This window comes from Aplysia californica, unplaced genomic scaffold, assembly GCF_000002075.1.
Source record: "Aplysia californica isolate F4 #8 unplaced genomic scaffold, AplCal3.0 scaffold00043, whole genome shotgun sequence".
NCBI classification, from domain to species: Eukaryota; Metazoa; Mollusca; class Gastropoda; order Aplysiida; family Aplysiidae; genus Aplysia; species Aplysia californica.
In genome coordinates this window covers 658114-674735 of record NW_004797313.1, presented here as the reverse complement: position 1 = coordinate 674735, position 16622 = coordinate 658114, and the positions used below count along the sequence as shown (strand labels likewise).

The 16622-nt window shown below is 36.1% G+C and overlaps 1 protein-coding gene across 1 annotated transcript in view; it reads left to right on the top strand.

Moving 5' to 3' along the window:
- LOC101854392 (adhesion G-protein coupled receptor V1) overlaps positions 1-13091 on the top strand; it is a 108504-nt gene extending 95413 nt beyond the window's left edge. Inside the window, exons 100-110 of the mRNA XM_035968175.1 lie at positions 499-582; positions 1648-1751; positions 2476-2680; positions 7645-7749; positions 8336-8476; positions 8596-8677; positions 9249-9363; positions 9998-10155; positions 10512-10633; positions 11394-11579; positions 12228-13091. Coding sequence (XP_035824068.1) covers positions 499-582; positions 1648-1751; positions 2476-2680; positions 7645-7749; positions 8336-8476; positions 8596-8677; positions 9249-9363; positions 9998-10155; positions 10512-10633; positions 11394-11579; positions 12228-12509 — 1584 coding nt within the window. The 3' untranslated portion in view covers positions 12510-13091. The remainder of the gene's footprint in view (positions 1-498; positions 583-1647; positions 1752-2475; positions 2681-7644; positions 7750-8335; positions 8477-8595; positions 8678-9248; positions 9364-9997; positions 10156-10511; positions 10634-11393; positions 11580-12227) is intronic.
- Positions 13092-16622: the final 3531 nt, after the last annotated feature.

Sequence of the window (16622 nt, the reverse complement as noted above, 5' to 3'; positions counted from 1 at the left end):
CTCCCTGTCTGTCTCTGTCTCTGTCTCTCTCTCTCTCTCTCTCTCTCTCTCTCTCTCTCTCTCTCTCTTCCTCTCTCTTTGTCTCTCTGTCTCTGTTTCCGTCTCGGTGTGTCTGTGTGTCTTTGTGTCTGTCTGTCTGTCCGTCTGTCTGTCTCTTTCTCCCTCTTAGATCTCTGTGCCTTTCTTACTTGCTCGCTTTCTTTCTGTTTCTGTTTATTATTATTATTATGTAAAACATACCTATCTACTAACTGTTGTCTATTTTATGTTCGCAGTACTCGTATTCTTGGAAGGCTGTCCAAGAATTAATAGCAGAATTGCCATTGTTCAGGCACGTCACGGGTCTTGGAAACACGAAGTTGTGATTTAATGTTCCTTTTCTCTCTCTCTCTCTCTCTCTCTCTCTCTCTCTCTCTCTCTCTCTCTCTCTCTCTGTCTCTCTCTTTATAGCACAGTGAAACAGGCTTGGTTGATATGTGACTATCTTGAATATTACAGTGTGTAGATTTTCATCTATTGGAGTATTCAAGTCAGACATGGTTTGATAACGGTGAGAATGGAGACCCCATACTGAATGAACGGGTGAGTTTATGTAAATATGTGTGAAGACTCATTGGAATCAGAAGCTCGTCAGTATTTGGGCATATGGAGTTATTGATATCATCTTATAGCCTGTTTATTTGCCTTGCCTTTGATAAAAAAAATATCCATCTATCTTGAACAGAAATCGAAATATTTGTGATTGGAGGAGGTGGGGATCGCCCGATTTCAGAGGTAAAATCAATGAGAAAATGGCCGCCAAAGTTATGTGACTTCCATAGTTTGAGAGTCCTTGGTAACTGAAAATATACATTCTGTGTGCCTTTAAACACTGTTTTTCTGTAACTTCCATACAGAAATGTGTTTTTAAATGGACATAAAAGGTGTTGAGACAAAAAAAGAAAATTCGGAAAAAATTACCCGACGGCCAGAAAAATGCCAATTTCTTTGATTTCATTATTTTGACGAGTGCCTGATTTCACTACGTTTTGTCACATATTGAGCCTTTCCCCACCTTTAATCTCTACAAAATTCTGGAGCTTCACGACATTCTTGGAATAAAATCTTGCTTTCCAGTCCTAGAGTATATCTCTCAGTATTAATAGTATGTGAATTTCTTTATGACTACTTTCAATGGAATTGCTAAGGTTCTGTTAGAATTTGGTCACTGAAGATTTTCAGTTCTCTTACAATATTAGCACTGTGTCTATTAAACAGTGAAAGAGTCTGGCCTCCTGAAGTACCAGTTTCAGAAATTTTACTTTGGTTTGTATGTTTTGAGTTGACAACCCTATCACCACAGTAATTGCTTTCAACAGTAAAACGAAACTTCCTCTTTATGTTAGGGGTTTTGTTTTGTGTAAATGTTTTAGCTTCATCAAGAAATGATTCCCTTAAACAAATACAATTAGACCATCCTACTCAATAAGAGAAAAATGCAGTTTAGAATGACTTTGTACGATGTTTATATTTGTTACCCTTTTTAAAATCTAACTTGTGAATGAGTTTTTTTTAAAATTATTTGTTTGTGGTCATTGTAAGCTGATCGGAAGTCCTTGACTGTTCTGGCTCAGAATGGCAGGCTGAACTGTTTCATTGTTGTTGCAGGTCTTAGGTTTTGGTCTAAAGGATGTTCCCTCCCAGAGGACACAGGACCCTGTCAAATTTCGGATACACACCCAGCGCCGACGAGTGGCTGCCAAGAGTGCAGAGTAAGGAATCGCTTACAAAATGCTCTTTCCCATGCTAAAAATCTTGTGCAAAAGGCCGAGGAAGAGTTTCATCAGACTCGCTGTATATAAAACCAAACTTTGCAATCTATTTACATGTATAAGAACTGATGAATGAGACTCCAAGCTTTCTTGCCTAAGGCTTTATCAGACAAAATACCCAGTAGCAGTCTGATCATTGCATGTTCTTTAACTTGGTTGAGTCTTGAAAGATGATATAACATCTTAAATTCGCCCAACTGTTTTAAAGCATTTTCTTGTGCTACAATGCTGAAGTATAGAAAAAATGAAATAAGTTTATTCAATTTTTTTATTTTACTCATACAATACACTCACTTGGTGGAACTAAAAGAAATGCATCTTTTCCTTATTTTCTTGTGGATTAAATGACTAAGAGGTAAGTATACTCTTTGGAAGTGAGAATAATGTAAAGTTCTCTCGCTAGCGATTGGTTGTCTTTGAACAAACATGAATGGAGGTGGATGTATTTGCTGTTGTTCAACATTCAAACTTCTTTTTTGGTCTCTAAATAAAACTGGCTCCCAAATATTAGCCAACACCCAGTTGAAATCAAGGTTTTGTAGATCAATAGTAGTTCACTACATAACTGTAAAAGCAAGAAAATTACATATCAAGTAAGATGATACTAACACTATAACTAAATAGTCCCTTCGTGTGGTGAAAGTCAAGACTTATTATCTTCCAGATGCGTCTACTTTGACACGGGATCCGAAAAGTGGGTGAACCCTACTGATGTCTGCAAAGTGACCAATGACCTGAGTTCTGGAGATGATGACTTTGTGGACTGTGAGTGCAATCATATGTCAAGCTACGCCGTTGTAGCCACAACCAGAGATGAAGACATCATAGGATATGTGGTCTGGTTTTATGTGACCTGCTTTATATGTATGGTAAGTTGATTACATATAAAATGATTGTGAAGTCAGTACAATGAGGGACAAATAGTAAATATTTTTTGCATGTCTTATATGTTACAATTACTCATTTCCATGGTAGTGTTAGGCCATATATGTAATTTTCTGTTTTAGGTTGATCAAAATAAAGATTTTGTGATACATGCGAGGAAAAAATAGGAAATAAAAGAAATCAATGCTTATTTCTCCATTATAACTTACTGCATACAAGACTCTAAAAGAAATATGAATAATTTGACACATTTTTGTCCTCGTTTTATGTTTATGTGACCAAAGCATAGTAAAAATTCTCAACAGTAGCTTTTTTTGTACATATGAACAAGGCTTGATAGTCTTTCACATTTTGTGATGGTATATTTGACTCAATTTTTTAACATAGAAAAAAATCAGCTGCAGCATTCCTAAATAGACTGCTCTCAAGAAACAGTGGACCCTCACCTTTTCGCCTGCCAATATTTTGAAATTTGAAATCATGGGGACTGAAAAGACACTGTCTTATATAGACAATACCCTTTTCTTCAAGCAGAGAAAGGATGACACAGAAATGTTTTGACTGTGGCAAGAAAAATTAAATTTGATGTTGGTGGATCTTACTGCTAAAAATATGACTCATAAAGATAAATCAAACAAAAACTGCAGTACTTTGGTTTTAACTAAGCTCATTCATGACTAGTTGCCACACGGTGCAGCACTCATTCAATCAGAGGGTCAAACTATAGCACACCACTGAGACTGAGCCATTACTTCTTTTATTCAAACTTCTTCAGTAGGGTCAGATCAAAAGACAAACGTCTGATCTAGAGCTGGGCTTTGCTGAATTCTTGTATATTCTACATGCAGTGCTATCAGTCTACTTTGAGTGCTGTTTAATATTACACGTGTGAATGTTGTACATCATTGTAGTTAACCTACCTATAAAATTGTGAAAGGTGGTGTAAAGAAGACAGAAATGAGGGTTTCTTTCTGCCTAGATCTAGTCTCTGAGTTCTGGTTCCATAACCCCTTCCCACCCAACTTTGTGAATGAATATTTCATACTTAGCCTTTTAGTTCTTGTATACTGCCCTTCATTTATTATTTTTTATTTTTTTCTGAAGAAATTATTAATTGTTTGCAAAACTACCATGTATAATTCACTTTAATAATACTCTTGTCACTGCTTTTTTGTGAGATGACATGTAGATTTTTCATTCGCTGTCACTTGCCAAGCAAATTGTGGGCATCCGTTTGCGACATTGCCATTGAGATTTGTTCATCGTCACCGCGCTTATCAGAAAGGTAATTATCACTGTTGTTTCATATTTGTTGTACTTTCCATGACTTTCCTACAAAGAGCCAATTTTTTAAACAAATTTTCATTGTCTAAATATTCATTGCCTCAGCTTCTCTTTCCTAACTTGAACTTAGTTGAATGACAAACAGTTTATTACGATAGAGCTGTTCTAGAATTGATTGCCCTTGAGGGAACAAACAGGGACAAATTGTTCTATTTCATTGACTTGTGTATTTACTTGTATCTCTTGCTGTGTGCTACCCATAGAATAAACGCATATTCATTTAATGGTTATCACATTTTCTTGGTGTATATTGTTTTGGCATTTTGTTCATGTGTCAGTATGTAGATTGTAAGAGAAAATATTTTGTTTAAAGTCTTCTTTCACAAACTTTAAATTCAAGTGCATGCTCTCTATAGGTCTTTGTTAGGAACTTTAAGTCTTCAAGATCTTTACACAATTGATCTTTTATCTCACTGTTCTTCTTATATACTTTTCTTTTTCCTCACATTATAATATTTCTACTTCAGATGTCAGTAGGCCTACCACTAGCATTAAAAGAAAATGATATATGATTCCTATAATGAAGCATTCCAATAATGCTCTGTTCACAGGTTGTCTTGTTCTTCATATACAAGCGTGTGTGCAGTCCTAATTCCAAAGTTGCTCATTTGGATGTCTCATGAGGCGACAATTCTTTAAGGCTGGAGATAGGACATACAGACTGCTGCTGATGTTCTTAATAACTGAGGATTCTAAGCTTTTCTCCAAAGACTGATTAGTTGTTTTTAGTGTAGATGCAGTGGTATCTTTTCTATCCGCTTAGTTGGCCAGAGATGTGTGCATGGATGACCAGTGACTTCTAAAATTACCCATAGATTTTGTTGACATTTTATCCGTGGTTATGTGCAATTTCACCATAAGTGCCTTCCTGTGGAATTTTTAGAGGAATTCCTTCTGTGATCAAAATAGAACTCTGCTGTTTCTTGCTATTATTGAGCTGAATGTTATTGTTCTCTTCACTCAAAAAGATCCATTGTCTCCAAAATGTCGTTTTCTTTTATTCAACTTCATTTTCACGTGTACCATAATCTCTAATTAGCCAACTATACATTTCATTACAATGATGTATATTTATTACATTACCTGGGGTTTTTGTTTGTTTTGTTTTTTCTTTTTTTGTTGGGGGGGGGGGAGGGGTACTTGCGAAGTGAACAACTTTTGTGTTTCGTGCTTCTACTGTTTTGCAGTATCATCCTTCTTTGGCTTCCGCTAGATCTATAAATTGAGATATTTGTCATAATTGGTGTAAATGATTACTTTTTATGCCAAGTTCTTGAAACAAGTCTATCTTAAGTCATTGGTACATGCTAGAAGGTTACATCTAATGGCAGAGCAAATGTTTAAAGTACTGTTTAAGTTTATGAGAATCATATAGTACTTATTGTTGAAATGTTGCATATTTTATCATTTTTCTCTTTCTGGTAAAGTTATCTGGAAATGAGGGTAGCATTTTGCTTCTAAAAGAACCTTACAGGGGGGAAAAAATTATACAATGTCAAATTGTTTTTAAAAATTTTCAAGGACAACATGTTATATTGTTCATCCGACTTTAATTCTGCCTTCATAACACTGTTTATCTTTCAGTAATCCTCTGCACATGTTTTGTCTCTTTTTCTGAGCAAATGAATACCAAAAATATTGAAGCCACTTATCATCATGAGATCAGAACAAGCAGAGACATATCACTAGCTGTTTGTTATTACAGAGCTGTATGTTTGCATTGTCTTTTATGTCGATGCTGAGTGGGCACGCGTGGAGTTACATGATTGGCCATTATGTTACATATTTCCATAAATGTTGATTCATGTCAGTCATGTGGCAAGTTATTGCTCTGGCAGCTAGCATGATCAGTGATTTGCATTATCATCTCTTCAACTGACCATTATTTTCAATAGCATGAACAGCCATGCACATCTAGGTGTGTCTGCCTTTAAGGGAACAAAAATGGGCTATGCTTGTTCTGTCTCACTGACATTGAATTGTATGTACTTGTATCTCTGGGGTTTTTGTTTTTTTGTTTTGTTTTGTTGTTGTTGTTTTGTTGTTTGTTTGGTTTTTTTTGGGGGGGAGGGGGGGGGGGGGGATTGGGGCTCATAACATGAACTTGTATCACAATGATTTCTTCTGTGGCTGATATAACTATTTATGACCATTAACTTATTCAGTGAGTTAACCTGTAGCAGTTCCCTGCTGATTGTGTCCTTTTTGTCGATCTAAAACTCTGCTATTTAGATTGATAAAGTTTGTTCCATTTACTTGTCTTATCTTACCTATATACCATTCTCTCAATAAAAACTGTGGATGATTGGAGAGTGCTACTAGTTGGTTCTTCATCTCTTCTTTTTCTCTGTTGTTTCTGTCTGTCTGTCTGTCCTACTTTTTCCATGCACTAAACAACTCTTGTTATGTAGATGTGCTTCACATTACTCAAACGAACAAAAATCAATAAAGAAAAATTCCTATTTGATAGTTTGCCGTGTTGGTATTTTTATTTTCCTTCTCTTAGATCTAGTAATGCCCTATTGTCTCATTTCACTTGAGTACACATGTCATATGGATGACATCTCTTCTTTTCTTCATGTACTGAACAAAGTTGAAGAATTGGGAAGAAAAATGTATTTTGATTTTATGAACTAAAGAAGTAGATGGTGATTGTTGGAAATAAAGGTAAGGTCAATTGTTTTCATTAGCGTTACAAAATTGGCTTAGCATTGTTCTTTTTTTGCTTCTCAAATTTCAAGCAGTAGTATTGTCAAGAAGAAAGCAGTCTTCAAAAGGGAGTAAAGGAAACCCATCACAGTATAACTAAGTAGTCAATAAAAACAAGAACAGACCATGTCTAAGCCAGGAAGGCCAAAGATGAAACAAGAATAGCTAAATGAACACTTCTCTGGTCTCCAAGGAGAAAATTGTCACTCTTTTAGTTTTGAGCAAAATGATATGTGATCTTCTCACCATGAATACAAAAACAAACTCAACAACTGCCGTTGGATTTTCTCTATTGTTAAATAAAAATGTCTCAGTAGTACTTCAATGGGTTTTTTTAGCATCTTATTTCTTTTGTAGTTTGAGGAGGGAAGGATAAGGGGAAAGGGGGGGGGTAACTTGATTTGACTTTTATTCTTGGGATGAGAATGGGTGTTCAATTACCAAGAATAAATCTGTTTTTCTTGTCAAATGTGGATACTGTGTGACCTAGATTAACATAGTATCTAACATAGGGCAGATCCTTGCTAATCAGTAGGGTTTGAGATAGTTGGCATATCGGTTCAACCTTGAGATCACCCAGTTTGCCTTGAAATTGCTTCTTTTGGCATTTTTCTCTTAGAAAAATTAGAGTTGAACCAAAATTCAATTAGTTTTCATACTTTTGATGTTTTTGTTTTGAAAGATTGTTGGGTGCTATTAAAATAGATAGGGGTGTCTTTATCATTCAGACATTGAAAAGAGTTTTACATGTGTTCTTTGTGTGAGAAGTGGAAGGAAAAAAAGGAGAAGTAAAAGATAAGGAGGGAAAGTGGTACATAGGAGAACTTGCAAAAAATTTAGAAGTTCTTAGAAAAAATGCAACTCATGTTTCAATTTTTATGCATTTTAATTTCAGAGCTGCATCATCATCGCTGTCGCAGTCCACCATGTTTGTTTCTCAGCAGCTACTTTCTCTGCCAGCTTGCACATGCATTTCTTGATGGCCATATTTTTTACTCTGGTATGTTCTGCATCTGCGTGTATGCCTGTTTTAAGTGGCAATCTCCATGCTGTTTCATACTAAGGTGTCAGAATCTGGACAATCAAGCTGTAATATCCTATCTGTTTGTCAATGAGGAGGTGATTACTATACTGTTTTGTTGTGTAGAGGGATACAGCTGACTTGGGCAATAGTTGGGTGCCTCCCACTTCATGAGCCAATGGGTGACACAGATTTTTTGTTCCGTTTGAGTTACACTTTTAAAAAGTCAGTGAAAAAAATTGTTTGAAAGTAGATTTCTTGACAGAGTGGAAAGAGTAGAGGAAAGGAATGAAGGAATAGAAAATGTATAAAACCAAAATAATTATTAGTCACATGCATCTGAGCTGTCATTAGACTTAAGAAAAGTATTACTTCTTGCTTTGATGCAGAGATGTACGGGGTGGAGGGATGGACTTTTAAAGATTTGTTGTTTTCTTACTAGTACCTTACTCTTGCTGCCCAATCACATCACCACTTGACATCAATGTGTTGGTAAATGTATGCTGTCTTCTGTACACTTCTTTTGATGCTAGAATAAAATGTTTGGCTCTCTTTTCACCCCCAGCTCTGCCTTGTCATCGATGCTTTCTTGTCTCCGGATGAGATCCTGGCGTTCTCACCTGATGGGGACAATGCAGACTGTATTGCGATGGGAGTGTTCCTTCACTACTTCTTCCTGGCTCAGTACACTTGGATAGCTACACAGGTGAGTCCATTACACCAAGGTCTTTTTTTCCTGTTTTGTGTACATTTTTGCGCCATTTTTTTTCTTTGTTTCGAAGGCTTTACATTTTTCTTTCATCTGGTTGTGTTGTGTATTCACAGGCTATCAATTTCTGGAAAGTTCTAATAATGAATGATGAACACACGGAGAGATACTACATCATCTTTTTCATCATAGGCTGGGGTAAGTATGATCCGACATTATATATGAAATCTTTTTAGTTGTGATATGTCTTCTACATCAAAAGTCAATTATTTGTTTGCTTATTGCATAATGGTGCGCTTTGCTTTTTCTAAATTTACTGTAGATATTCCTGTGTTTTTTTTATGAGGGTGTGTTCAGGGGAAGGAGCATTACAACATGGTAGAATCAACATTACTAAACCTTATGTATTTAAAAATGGTATGTAGACATTCTAAATTATCTTAAAAGATCAAGTCACATGTAAAAAAATGATCTTTTAGTTAAATTTGGTTTCAAGTTGGCATCTTTTGAGTTGTAGACCACTGTAATTCTATATAACCAATCTGAGTTATTGTCTCTGTTCAGAGGTAAGTTATGAATTTTTTAAAAATCCATCATGTGTAGAAAAAGTTATGGTAATAAAGTATTATCTCTTTAGTGGAGTGCGATTTTCTCTTAAGAAATATTCTTTCCTGAAAATAGAACGGTGACTGTAATGATTGTGACAATTGTTCAAAATACTCAATGTTGAGAATCATTGAGTCTAAGGATTTGTTGTCCAATTCTACAGGAGTGCCTCTTATTCTTGTTGCCATATTCTACACTGTGACCTACATCATCTTCAAGAACCACACAGACTTGAATGAGGACTTCATCTACGGAGACGTCAACAGAAATGGTGAAATGTAAGAAATGTTCACATCTTTTGGTGTGGTGTTGAGAGGAAGTTTGTTTCAAAATTCCACGCTCGGTGTGATGCATCATACACATATATATATCTCCGCTGTCATAAAAAAAGGATTGAAACTCCAATTTTCAAAACTTGTATAAGACGGTAAAATTGAGATACCCATTTTTCCTGCTAAAACTCAGATATTTTTGCTGGTGGTTGGAGGGCACCAATGATAGGTCTTACTTCTTTTCTTTCCCTATGTTGTTTCTGTCTTTTTGTTTGTCTTGCTTTTTCCTTGGGCTAAATGACTGTTATCATATTACGTGTAGGGGGTCTCTTTTCTCAAACTAAATTGAAACCAATTTCCCATTTATGCTGGTACATATGTAGTCTACCAGCCTTATGCAAAAACACTATTGTGTTCCGTGCTAGAAGAGTCGAACAGTTATTGTATCATTAGGGAATATACAGTTGTTTAGTCTTTCATAATGAAAAAAATAAGGTTCATAGATAATTTATGGTGCGGCTGTATTAAGAATTGATTCTTTTAATCACAGTCTACAGTTGTTTAATATATAAATATATATATATATATATATATATATATATAAATTTTGACCTTTCACCCCATCTCTGTGTCCTTGCAGCTGTTTCATCACAAATGAGTTTGCAGCTCTGGCCGGTATCCTGGCTCCGGTGCTGCTTGTGCTGCTAGTGCTGGCCTTTGTGTTCATCAAAGCCTACCAGATCTCCTCCCAGTGGATGCTCTATGACGACCTGTACAGGGGCAGGACGAACTCCAGGGGTGAGACACTTGTAGCACACACTCTTTGGTAGTGACCGTCAGGTACTTTGAGTTCTGTTATAGTTCATACAAGAGTGAAGACACTGCCAAACCTGCTCTAACAGCCACCTGTTTATAAGACAATCATCTTTACAAATGGCCTCTTCCCATGTACTCCCTTGCATATTTTTTACAATGTAATAACATTGCGCAAGACATCCACCTGTCTGAGACAACTACTTTTCTCCTAAACACTGGGTGGGCGTTGTAGACCATTCATCTGTAATTCCAAACTCACTCTTGTGAGAGTTTCATTTACCAACACCAGGAAATCTTGTTCTCTGTTATAAGATTTTTTATGATGACCATCTCCTCAGAAATTCCTTTGATCCTGTTGATTTGGGCCCTCCTCCTGCTGTCCAACTTGTGGCTGGGCCTGCACATGATCTATGGGCACCTGTGGATGATGGTGCTTTTTGCCATCACAGCTCTTATTTTGGTATGGGGTTTTTTTTTCCAAGTATCAGATATCGCTATGTTAGTTTTCCTCAAATCTCATACTAACATTATGTTTTTCGAGGATATAGTTAGTTTTCTTTTTAAGCCTACAGAGTGTTTCTGTTGCTGGCAGATAACCATGATTTTTTTTAATGGGCAAAAATGGCCCTTGAAAAACAAATTGGAATGAATGACAATGTACTTACATATACTAATAGTAGTGTAAACCAATCTGAAATTATTTTTGCAGATGTTTTAATTTCTGTTTAGTTATGCTATGGAGTGTTTTTTGAGGCTACGAGTGTTTTTACTTTAATTTCTTTTCAGTTGGGGAGGCAGAGAGCAGGAGGTTAAAAAACAATTAATACGACTAACTGTTTTTTATAAATGTGAATGCAGGCTAATCTAAATTTCTCTTGAGGATAAATACTTAGTTTCCTTTTACTTTCAATGTCTTTTTATTTGTGAAAAGAATGAGAAGTCAAATAAAGATATTAATGTCTCTTTATGGATCTTACCAAAGTAAGGTTCAGAAGTTTGAGATGCCCTAGTATTCATGGCTTTATCCTTTTGTCAAAGCAGTCATTTTTTTCTTTACTTCTAAGAAAAGTGTTTGTAGGATGCTACTGGCAGGTTCTGTTTCCCTGTACCTCATTAGTTCTTGTCAAACTGTCTTCCTTTATTTCCATCCTAAAATAGCCTTTATTTTGGGGATTTGTTTCTCTGTAACTTTGCTGTTTTATTTTTAATCTTCTTTTCAGGCAATTTTGATCCTTGTTATCTATGCTGTGTTCCGCAATCCCTTGTTTGCGAAATGGCTGGGACCCGTCAAGTCCTCGTACTCTTTGAGCAGTGACGTTCCACCTTACCCTCCACAAGATCATCAGTTCAATCATTACGTCAATGCTGCCAGCATCAAGGGTTCTCGAACATCTTTGCTGAATGAGGTAAGTCCTCAAAAAACTTGCATCATATTAGGTTGAAGTCCACTGAAACTGAACATGTTTATTAAGAAAATAGTGGTAATCTGAAAAACATTAAAATATCCCCTTTTTTTTCACAATTTGGGCAATATGTTTAAACCAAAAATGCTGCTTAACTGAAGAAAATCTGACATTTAAGCTGATTCCACTGTATTTTAAATGCCCAAACTGATCGCCTGACATGCAAGCTTGAAAACAGATACGTTAGTTATTGAAGGTAATCATCAGTTTTGTCGGTTTTCTCCCTCTTGTGGAGGACAATTCAGCTAGCCACACAAATCAACAAAACCAAACCAAACCGGACAGATAATGCCAATGGGCACCGCTCATAACACAGCTCTTGCTCGACAGCAGGCAAAGATTCCACACCATGCTGTGTAGCAAAGTCGAACTGCTATGCTTGTGGTACTATAGAACTTTACACACTGAAAGTAATTAAAGTACGATATGAATGAACGTTATAGTAGCACTTAAGTACACTATTTAGATAAGCCTGCATATCCTCGTAGCTTCAATTTGTAAAACTAATATTTTTCTTTCAGTCTGAAATGTGTTTCCATAATATCACTCTTGTTAAGTTTTCCATGAAACTTTTTGTTTTCTTTGGCACAGGCGTGGGAGAGGAACACTGTTGGAGGTCAAAGCAGGATGACAGTGAAGCGAGCCTTGCCCTCTCAGGTCTACATTGACCCACCCATGGCAGTGGTCAGTCCAGCTGCTACCATAGAAAGTGACAGTCCAGATTTTGATGATCTCATCTACGCCTTAAAAATGGGCCGCAGTTTGACGCCAAGTGAACTTTCCAGAAGTTTTGACGATGACATCTCGCAGCTTTCCGTGGTCCTTGACAGATACGAGACAAAACGCATTGACATTGCTGATACTCATCTGTAGTCCTGAAAGAAATGTGTTTTTTATTTATAAAAATAAGCATTCCTTACGATATATGTGAATATTGAGCTTTTATGTGTGTGTAAATAACTCATCCATTTTTCCTGTGTATATATGATCCTCTGACATGCTTTGTAGTTATTTACTTCACTTGTCCACTCCTAAGCTATTTTTTTAAAAACAGTCCCTTTTTATCAATTTTAAGAATAATTTATGATTCTAATCACAGCCTGATGGACTGTAAAATTGGCCAGTCATTGAGTCATATCCATGTCAAATAGCTTATGCAGAAATTTAAAAAAAATATGAAATGCTTTTAATTTAACAAGACAGTATCAAACCATCAATCATATCAGGATTGCATGGGTCAGTTGTTGGATTTACTTCACTGTTCTTTGATAGGTGTGTTCTCAGTGCACAGAAGGGTAGAGGTAGGGCACTTTCAGGTTCAGTGGGTTGAAACTTTTTAAAGTGATGATCAGAGAGTGTTCGAATACTATGAATTGTGAGACTGCATGGCGAAATCAGGCGCTCGTCAAAATAATGAAAGTGAAGAAATCGGCATTTTTTTTGCAGGTTTTTGGAATTTTTTAAATTTTTTTTGGCTCAACACCTTTCATGCCCATAAAAGAACACTTTTTTGTGTTGATTGGTTATCAAGAAACGTTGATTAAAGGTATAAAAATGTAAATTTTCAGGTACCTAGGACTCTCAGGCTATGAAAGTTACCAAACTTTGAAGGCCTAATTTTACCTCTGAAAACAGGCGAACCTGAGCTCCTTCAATCGCAAATATTCCGACTTTAATTCAACATAGACAGATTTTTTTTTCATCAAAAGGAAGGCAAATGAACAGGCTTTAAGATGTTACCAATAACCCTGTATGCCCAAAAACTGACGAGCGCCTGATTCCACCACGTCGTGACACAATTGTATAAATAAATAGAATTGGTAATTCTTTGCTTCTTGTAAATTGGGATGCTAACTAACTTTTTTGAGACACTTCTTTTATTAATTTGTTATTTAGAGTTGTCCTACAAAAAAACTTGATTAATAATAGAGTTAGAACTTTCCTCTGAATGCAGCTAGAGCTGTGTCATATTATGGAAGAAAACAAGACTTATGACTAATGCAATGAATTCATGTGTTGATGTGACATATAGCCTATTTCAGAAGAACTGGTCCTTCTCTTTTATTTTGTGCATCTGGACCTCAGAAGAGTTTTGCTATTATTAAGTCAATGGGGTTTCAGAAAATTGTTGGCTTTGTTTATTAATTTTTCTTGGATTGTTATATTCTTCTGTAGTTTTTCCCTGCTTGAAAAGAAAAAGTTAACTACCTCTTCAGGCTGCAGTTGATCAAGAGTAATTTTGTCTTGAAAACATTATTTCATCTTTTGGTTTACAGATAATCAAGAAACCATTCATTGTTGAGAAATTATTGATACAACGACAGTTCATGTAACAACCCATACTATAGCAGCTATTTTAACTGCTCAAAGCGGCATCCTCCTTTCATTCTTGTCTACTGAGCAATTTCGGCTTCCAGACTTATGTTAGCAGTAACCAGTAGTAAATACAAAATGTTTTGGCAGGGGTGGGTTTCTAGAATTGATATAACGTTACGTTTTCTTTTTCAGAACAGATATTTACCAGTTTCTTTTGAATTGGGATTCACGAGGAAGGCTGAATTATAAAAAAATATTCCCGTTTTTCTTCACGTGCTAAAAGTTTGTAATAATATTGACATGTATTTGAAAAAAAACTATTTAATGACAATGGAAAATAATCATACACTTAAATCTCAGTAATAAATGTTTGCTAGTATTTTCACAAATGCTGAAGTTGTCAGAGCAAAAGATTTAATTTATTATCTATTTTCGTTTTTTCAAAACTATTAATGCTATTCAAATGTATGACTCTTTGTTTTAAGTCACTTTCTTGTGTATTTTCATGTCAGTGGAATACTGCTTTTTAAATGATTGTTGTGGATATTCCCATGGAGACAATGAAATGAAACTGTACTTACAAAGAAGCAATGGGAAGCTTAGACTGCCTGAAAAGCATGATGAGCTTGTATGGTTCAAGGTGCTGACTTTTTAAATGTGCTGATGATTGCCAATGTCTGTTTTAGATCTGGTTCTCAGTGATGATGATAATGTGTGTACGTCCGATTTTATTTTTTCTTTATCAGTTTCTTTTTCATCCGTTAAAGGTACACTTCATTTGCAAATACACATGAACTTATTGCTCTCTCTGTCTACATCAATGGTTGTTAAAAATAATGGTAATGACAACCCTAAAATAAAACGTTTTGGTCATGCAAAGAGGCACAGCAGTTTTGAAAAAAACTTTTTTAGAATGAAAAGTTCCTCGGAAACGTGATAGTGGACACCCTAAATAGCTTAGAATATCAAGTTGAAGGGTATAAGGCTCAGGCGTTGTGATGTTTGAACAGTTCTTGTGTTCTTGAGTCAAATACAAGATTGAAATTCAGCCTATACTCACAATGCAGGAATCTGTATATTCTTCTTCTACAGTTTGACGGACTCTCTGTCTGTAATAACTAATGACCACTCAGTCTACAAACATCTTGACTAGTGCTTCATTTTTGGCAACCAGAGTAGGCTAACTTGTTTGTTGTTTTGTCTTATTTTTCTTCCCTTCCCGTTGTTTGATATATGATTGTTTCGACAACTGATTGAAATTCAGAACAAACTTGACAAAGATCACAAAACATTTTTTGTTGTTTGTATCACCACACTGTCATATACTTCTTGCGAATGGTCTATGCTACATTACTTCTGCTTTTCTCTTTGATCAACTGAAAAATAAATATTTGCAGACAAAGAATTGATCAAGCCTTCTGTAAAACTCCATTCTATGCAAATGCAATATTATTGTCAGTTTAAAATTCTAGATCACATTGATGTGTCAAGTTTTCTCTAGATTGTGAGCATTCTTGTCTTCACATTGAAGCACTGTTTTTGTCATCACATTTTTAATGAGTGCTATGACTTTCTTGAAGTTATGATGCAAATAAGTGTTGTTTTAGTAATAAAATATGTGTTAAATATCTTTGTTGCCTTTTGGGTGTGTTTTGTTTGAGGCAAAGTGTCCTTGGTATTAATAGATAGGCCTACTCTAATTTTGTTGTAGTTGTTGTTATCAATCCTGCAACAGCTGGGCCCTCGTCGCCCATCTTTCCAATGCCATGTGGTGATAAGTACAGGTTTGCTACTGTTGCTGCAATGTTCAATGTTAGGTCTCATCTCGGAGGGATCACTGTTACTCTGATGTCATTTAGGGCTGTGCTATGGAATAGGTGATGATCCACAGTCTCATATGCATGGTCACAAAAAGCACACATTTGGGGAAATATTGTTTTATTCTGTTCAAGTGGAAGTTGAGCTGTCTATTCATAGGCGGAAGATCGTGGTCTGTTTCTTTCTCTGTACATGATTGATATCGTCGTTTTGTTTTCTTGTGGTCATATGTTTGAAAACCGCCCTGCCTGTCTTTCCTAAGGCCCATCTGTTCATCCAATCTTGTTTGTTGTTTTTAATGAATTGTCTTGCAGTGTTGTATGAAGTTGGAATGTTGGGCTGTTTCTGTCTAGATCCCCTTTTGGCACGTGTGTCTGCTCTGTCATTTCCAGGTATGTTTGAGTGTCTGGGAATCTACTACATCACCAGGTTGATGCCACAGAATGTTACCAGGTTTTGGGAGCCAAGGAGTAAATGTGTCAAATTTTAGTTTAGATGATGGTCATTTTCTACCGCTTGCAAGACTCAATGTAAGTTGGTGAAAATCAAAATACGTTCTGTGTTTTGTTCGGATGAGTGTCAAAAACTATGAGGAGATGGTACAGTGCTGTTTCAACTGCATAAGGTCATATGAGCGCCATGACAAAAAAATTGAGTTGAGGTGGTGCGATAGCCTCTTCTAATTTTCAATGGTCGCATTTCGCCCTCTCAGCTCAACAGTTGAGTTGGTCAACTAAAAAGTTGTAGTGCGGTACGGGTCTTAGTTCTGCAGGGTCACATTCTTATTTCACCGGCTCCTTTATGCGGAAAGTTTTATGTTCGAGTTATTTGTGTTTGTTGTTTGCGGGGGTG